The 7,875-nt window shown below is 40.6% G+C and overlaps 1 protein-coding gene across 1 annotated transcript in view; it reads right to left on the bottom strand.

Annotated features, from left to right (window-relative positions):
* Nucleotides 1-3,558: 3,558 nt before the first annotated feature.
* Nucleotides 3,559-7,875, bottom strand: part of SH3BGRL2 (SH3 domain binding glutamate rich protein like 2) — a gene marked incomplete at its 3' end in the record, with an annotated part of 27,515 nt that continues 23,198 nt past the window's right edge. The window contains exon 2 of the mRNA XM_009274043.2: nucleotides 3,559-3,744. Within this exon, the coding sequence (XP_009272318.1) occupies nucleotides 3,559-3,744 (186 nt within the window). The remainder of the gene's footprint in view (nucleotides 3,745-7,875) is intronic.

Raw genomic sequence — 7,875 nt, 5'->3', positions numbered from 1 at the left:
TGTACCGCAAGGAGATTTAACCTTGGGGGAAAATAATCCATGATTTGAGTTGTATGCCATAGCTGTATGTCAAAGTACCACAGCAGGAGCCACTCAAACTAACTGAGGATGAGCCTTGTAAGGAACCGGGGCAAGATGCAACTCGTTTCAATGCCCAATAACCCAACCCAACACACCGGCTCCTATTAAGGAGCTTGTCCTTTTGTTTTTATCTTTTCCAAAGTATCTCCACTTTACTTTTCTTTATGCAAAGTGCAGAAGTTCCCTCTTGGAACATGCACTAGGCACTAAAATTTCCTTACTCTTACATAGCACTAACTAGAGCAAGGTAACTGTAGTAATTTCAGATTTACACTACTGTAAATTAGAAGAGCAGGTTCATATGTCTGATTTGTCTGAAATGTAGACTCTCTTCTCACACACTTACAATATTATAGCAATGTCACTAAGATGAAACAACTGATTGTAAAGTCATAAAAATACGTAAATTATCATAGTGTCAGTGCTATGACATAGCACTGGATTATCAGCAAAATGATTTGTGTTCTTGTGTGCTCACAGCTCTTATCTTGTTCACAGGAAATAAAAATGGTTCTTGCTGAGTACTTTATTTCAAAGTCCATTAGCAGAACTTGTTACTGAAAAATTGGAGAGTGCATCTCAGAAGACTGAGAAAAGGACAAGATAGATTAATGATCATATTTGCGATTGTATCAACTCAGAAAAATTTCAAGGTTTTGTTCACACTTCAAAACATGGAGTTTGTCTGTTGGTACCAGAAGGATCCCTCCCCCTGTGGTACAAGACATTTTGTTTTGTGAACCAGTAAGCATTGGTCATCTTTTTGTACCTTTCGCCCCCCTTAAACCAGCTATCACATGTTCAAATGGCTGACAGCAACCCGTTTTGGATACTTACTGAAAACACTGAAGACAAACTTCTTCTCTAGTGCAGTTAGATTCTGAAAAGTTATTATTTCAAATGGTAATGTCCTAGCCAGAAAAATCTATTTTGAGGTACTACCCTTGTGTGCATTGTTGAGATTTTCTACAAAAGCAAAAATGGGGAGAGAAAAAAAAAAAATTAATGCTTTTACTAACACAGAAAAAACAGTATGGCTATGAACATGACATGGAGTCATGGCTCATACACCATATCCTTGTGAACCTCTATTGAAATAACATGAACAAAATAAAAAGTGTACCTATTTTGCTTTGCCTTGTCTAGCCCTCATACATTTAGAGGAACAGCAATGGAGCTGACCAGTTTGTATTGTAAGTCTGTATTGTCAGTAACAATGTATAAGCCAGAATGAGTGCATAGGCAGTTTCCTGGTGAGACTGTAGAACTGGCAGGCAGAAAAACAGACAGTGTTTGTTAATAGAGCAAATTGGATTAGAAATTGCCTGGACACAAATCAGGAATGATAAGCCACAATTTTCACTAACTCAACTAACAGAAAACTCAGTGGGTATTTTTTCAGTTTAAGTTATTTAATAGTGATTTTTTTATTATTATTTACGTCAAGATAAACATATGAAAACACTCACTGTGGAAATGACAGAGAGAGACAAATTGTGCAATGTCTGCTGACTTCATCTAATTGTGACATTTTAACCCCCTTTCCAGCACTGATTTCCTTTGCCTCCTGCCTAATGATGTTTTGCCTCCACTCTATTACCTAAGCACTTCATTAACTAATGCAGTAGGCTAACTGATGAATGTTGGAGATCCTGCACATACTTCTTCCTTCATCCTAGAAAATACAGTTTCTTTCAAAGCATGTTTGCTCTTTAAAGATATTCATGCAGGCAGTGAGGTCTAGTAATAGGATTAACTCTGCTCAACCAAAACAGCTATCAGCTGAGCAGACAGATTAACAAGATCATCTCACATGTTGCATGACATCTTCTTCCTTGCTAATTCCAAACAGCAATTTCTAAGACTAGGTTAAAACATACTATGAAGACAAGCTGAAAGGGTAAGAAACAACAGCGTAAAACATTGTATTTCCCAGGCAAACTAAAATCGCACAGAACAATGTAAATGTTGTTATTTGTAAGTGAGGGGCTGCTCCGTAAGTGAGGGTCAAAATCCCTTCCATGTCCCAGATACATTTCTTTAACTGACATTTCTTACCCGAAAGTAGGAAGATACGAGTTATACTGCTGAGGTAAACAAGGCCAATACAAAACATATGGGAGGGATGTTAAATACCTCGCTTCAAGAAGCCAGTTAGCTGCTGCATCATACCCAATCTGTTTGTTGCAGAGGCTCCTAAATCACTTCTTACACGCTTCCTACATTAAGCTAACAATTCCACTGCAGTTGACAGGTTCTCAGCAGATCTGAACAATCCATCAGCCAGAAGCATCTTAGTTACAGCACCATTGAGTCTGGCTAAGTTCCAAGTTAGAACCAGCCTGGATATATCTCCACCACATTGCAGTCAGAAACCCACACAATACCCACATTTACTCTCGTCCAGCTATTATAACCAGAGAGACCCTCTTCCCCATTTCATTCTCCTACTGAAATCACAGACAAACCTTACCCAATCACTTCCTGATGCAGCCAGAGTGGCACATCAAACCTCCCTTTCTCTCATCAGCTAGTCTAACAGGTACCTCAAACCTGCCTCCTAAAGGATGTACAAGTCACATGGCTGAAGTATGAAAAGATGCAGCAAGGCAAAGAGGGCCCAGCTGTGGTCTTTTTACAACATTTTGTTCAAAGGTGAGTAAAAGTTCTGGGAAGCTTCTCCCAGACTACAACAGTGCCCAAGACTCAGAGCTGCAGCGTACCATGCTGGCTAAGCAGGAGAGTAAAACATTCATATGGTGCCATTTTTAACATATCAAAGGCTACCGCTTCAGCTTGCACTAGCGGATGGAGAAGTTATTGCAGCTTACACCATCAGAGAAACCAGTCCACCCATCAATCTGTTGTCAGATTCACAGGCTCTCATGCTTAGCAGTCTTTCAGCAGAGGAAGACAAGTCTCAAGCTGCTTTGCTTTAGGGAAAAATAAAACTGTTCTACAATTCAAACAGCAAATAGTTTTCATTTATTCTAGAGACTCTGATTGCATAAAGGCTCTCTGAGCATAAATGAAATTTACACTATGACAGCAGCAGAGAAGGAGCTTAATTACAATGACAATATAACTCAATCTAGCCAGTGTTCTCATTTACTGTGCCAAAGATTTCCTTCTGAATTTTTATGCTTGGACTAGACCCAAGTACCAAGAAAACCATAAATCCCCAGCTTATAGTGGGGTTTCACGAGGGACTTTACCATCAACAGGTTGTACATGAAGCACGTGACATTACAAATTCTTACATTTGTGGAGGGAATCCACCAGCTGAAGACAGCTTTAGGATTTACAGATGAATTATCTGAATTTTCACTGTATGATCATCACCTGTTCCTATCGCCCCAAACTGTCACCATTAATTCAGATACTACTTGAGAAAGCTCAACAGCAAGTCCCAGCTTTTTAAATGGCCAACAGGGTATACTAATATATTGTCCGTTGACAACCATAACAGCTACTTACTCCACAGTACCGATCATCACTGAATATCTGTGGTGGCAGTGGATTGCCTTGCGCGGGCTGCCTATCCTCAGGAATATTTTTATACATCCATTGTCTTTTCTCCTCTGACATTGTGATATCCACTTCTTCAAACTCTATGCGATTGGCTTCCAGAAACCTCACCACATCTTGTTGCCTCTTCTTTATCTAGATGAAAGAAAGAAAAAAAAACCACAATACTCACAGCAAGTCCACCATAAACCAGATGTGCTTACAAACCCTCGAACATTCCTCCCCTCCCATCCCACTTTCATGGGATGGGAAGTCACAAACTCAGGAAGACAAAAGAGAAAATATTTTTTTCAGTTTTAAGTTCATAAAAGTTGAACACTGTTGTTTCTTTACAAGTTGGCAAAGGTTATACTTCCTCACCTCATTTCTAGCAGGCTGTCTCTCTAGTTCAGCTGTGGGAATTTCAGCCTTTACTCCCTAAAGATGCTTTAAAAAAAAATAATCTGTATGGGACTCTTCAGAAGTAGGAGTTAAAAGAGGTAGATTGTTTTCAAAGTCGTTAGGGCCTACATTTTTAAAGTATACAGGCACCTAGAAATGCAAGGTAAGCAACCTGACAAGCCCCAGAAGAATCTACTCCAGTAAGTGTTCATTGAGATAAACGTGTTGGTACATCTAAAAAAACCCCACTCCAGCTACACACATTTTTGTTTTCCTAGACACCTACACATCTTTTAAAAATGCAGCTTGATGGTTCCCTGAACAAGGCTTGTTGAATCTTTAATTAAGAGTGTCTGCCTGCATAATGCACATGCCTAAAAATAAGCATGATCTCATCTCTTGAAAATTAACTTCATTGCAAAAAAAATGCATGAGGTTTGTACTAAATGTATGGGGTTTCTGCCCCTCGAGGAAATTATCATCTTTATACAAAAGCCTAACAGAGGCAGAACACTGGCAGTTTTTAGCTCATTGTCGCTAACTAAGATCAACCCTTAACAGCTAGCTGGGCTTCAAGCAGATATACTCAGGTAAAGACTACTTCTGCCTCAAAGCGGCAGACTTTATATCAAGACAGCAACCTTTGAAATGAAAGTCTGTAGGGCCAAGGAAAGCTACCTGGGCTCATTCAGCTAGGTCTGCTCTGCATTCTCTTCAGTCCATACTGTACTTTTTGCATCTACTTAATGAAATTAATTCTTTCAGAAAGAACTATAAATTATATGCTGTATTTTTTACAGTTATCATCAACAGTGTTATTGGAGGAAAAAAATACAGCTTTACTAATTTTACAGTATTCCTGGAGTGTCAGGTCCACGCAGTTGCTGACTGGCATAAAGCCCAGGTGGATGAATCATGCCTGTGGGTATCATATGACCTAGATACTATTTGGAAATCAGAGGATTTTTAAAGTGTATGTGCTAGTTGTTCTTGTCACACAACCCATTCTGTCTACCTAAATGCACCACAAAAATACATAACTTTTGGAGGTAATGCAGATGGAATCATTGTTTCCTTGAAATAAGAGGGTAGTCATCCCAAAGAGGGTAGCCATCTCAGGAAACTGCAAAGCTCTTAAATGATTACTGTCTTTCTTAAGAAGTGGGCTACATAGTAAGCTTGTGTCTCAGTGTCTCATTCTTCTTGCTTTTCTTACATATACTGGTGGGGGTTTTTAGGCATATGTGAAAGGATCACTTTTTCATACAGAAGGCAGCTCCTAAAATTTTGTGCAAATTATTATCAACAACATTATCAACAACAGCAAAATTACTGCATCATCATCACTGCTGGTACCAAAGACAACATGCCTTTCACTGCCTCCCTAAAAATTGCAAAGACCAATTCTGTTATCAATGTAGAAGTGAAAGACAAAAATATTTTCCTCTGTCTTTCGCCAAAAAAAGCTGCAAGAGAGGCCCAAAAGAGACAGAGACTGAGACTTTCTTAAGACGAATATTAAGTATTTGTTCAAACAGAAATAAGACATCCAAAATGATGTGTGGGAGAGGTCATTTCCTTATAGTGGAGTACTGCTAAAATCAACATGAATTCCCTCCTGCACTGGTCAGAGCAACTAGCAAACTACATAATGTCTGGGCCAGTCCTCTGGCCCTGAGGTCCAACGGCATCGTCTGGCCAAGTCTGTTAAACCTGCACCCTCTCAGAGTGGCTGCATGCAAACTGTACATTGGTGTGCTGGTTTTGGCTGGGATAGAGTTAATTTTCTTCATAGGAGCTGGTATGAGGCTATGTTTTGGATTTGTGCTGGAAACAGTGTTGATAACACAGGGGTGTTTTCGTTACTGCTGAGCAGTGCACGAACAGAGTCAAGGTCTTTTCTGCTCTCACACCACCCCACCAGCGAGTAGGCTGGGGGTGCACAAGAAGTTGGGAGGGGACACGGCTGGGACAGCTGATCCCAACTGACCAAAGGGATATTCCATACCATATGACATCATGCTCAGCATATAAAGCTGGGGGAAGAAGAAGGAAGGGGGGGACATTCGGAGTGATGGCATTTTGTCTTCCCCAGTAACCGTTACGCGTGATGGAGCCCTGCTTTCCTGGGGATGGCTGAACACCTGCCTGCCCATGGGAAGCAGTGAATGAATTCCTTGTTTTGCTTTGCTTGTGTGCGCGGCTTTTGCTTCACCTATTAAACTGTCTTTATCTCAACCCACAAGTTTTCTCACTTTTACCCTTCTGATTCTCTCCCCCATCCCGCCGGGGGGGGAGTGAGCAAGTGGCTGTGTGCGGCTCAGTGGCTGACTGGGGTTAAATCACGTCAATTGGGAATGATACCTGGCATGCTGTAACATCTAAATCATGGCCACAAACTGTTTGTGAGACCGTAAGTAAGCCTTGGCCAAAGCTGTCCATGCTGGTAACTGTTCTTCTAACAGTTTCACAGCACCAGAGTACCAGAGATCTCCATTGCTCAGGCCCAGGCCACATACCAGTACACATCTATCTACATGTACCCATTTTCATCTGCTGTCTTCCAGTAGTCTGTACACTGTGCACAAGTTTAACTGCAACTCAGATTTAATCAGATCCCTAATATTTTACTGTTCACACCATGAGAATTCTCCCACAAACCCACATTTCCTAATCTCTCCTTTTTATTTTTATAAAACTAATTAAGATGTTGAAGTGAAATAAATTGTGGGGTGGTTTTTTTTAGCCAGAAGCCTTGCCATTCTCCACACAACATCTGCATGAGTTATCAGCTGTGGATGTGCCAGCTGCATAAATTTCAACAAAATGCCCTGAAAATTTTTAGCCAAAAAAGTAACATCTTCTCCTCCCCCAAGTGATTTGATCCAAGTCTGTAAACTGAAACAAAAGCATTAGTTACATTAAAAATCCTCTTAAATTATGCCTTGTTTAAGATGGATGCTCACAGCATCTGCCACAACAGAAGCCAGCTGATTATTCCCCAAGAAAACCACAGGACCTTTGTCTTCCTCTAGAACTGGATCTGTGCCTCAGGAGCGCGTCAGCCTCACAGTCCTGCAGCTCTCATCTGTAGTTACTCTGAGCTATAAAAACTTCCAGCGTTCGACCACATGAAACACTGAGCAAAGACAACATGACACAAAGAGCTGTGTTAGTTCTCCCTTCCTCACTAGCCTATGCAGAGGATCTGAGCTCCTGTCAAGAGCCCAGTGGAGAAAAATACATCCTCATTTGACAAACTATGGAGGTGGATACTTCAGTCCTCTTTGTGAAACTTAGCCTTGTACCTTCCGAGGTTTCCGGAGTGTGATGCAACCAAACGGAATCTGAAAAGAGTATTCATATAATCAGAGGTACCATGTTCAGAAAAACTTGGTTCACGGCTATTCATATATCACATTGGGAAAGCATCTGTATTCTTACAGGATAGACTGCTTTAGCATCAAAATATTTTGTTTTTAATGTTTCAGCACACCAGCAGACACTGAGAGATACGCCATCAAAATATATATCCATTTTGAGGTTTCAGAGGAAAACACATCCCCCATTTAATTTTCTATTCTATAAAGAGACTGCAGCTTCCATATGCATCCTATTTATCTCATCTCAAACAGGCAGTTCAATGTTGATTTTTTTTTATATTTCCTTGTAGTCATGAAAGTGTATTAGCCATAAATACAACTAGGAACAGGCAATATCGTCTCTTTTAGGGAGACACTGTTAGGGAGTGTTTTGATTGTATAGAGCTCAACGATTGTGCTGATGGTACGGTTGAGTGTTTATGGGTAAGGATGAGGGGGAAGGCCAACGAGGCAGATATCCTGCTGGGAGTCTGTTATAGACCACCCAACCAGGATGAAGGGG

This window comes from Aptenodytes forsteri, unplaced genomic scaffold, assembly GCF_000699145.1.
Source record: "Aptenodytes forsteri isolate BGI_AS27 unplaced genomic scaffold, ASM69914v1 Scaffold288, whole genome shotgun sequence".
NCBI lineage: Eukaryota > Metazoa > Chordata > Aves > Sphenisciformes > Spheniscidae > Aptenodytes > Aptenodytes forsteri.
Note: the sequence above shows the minus strand (reverse complement) of the source record. Positions and strands in the feature narration are given on the sequence as shown.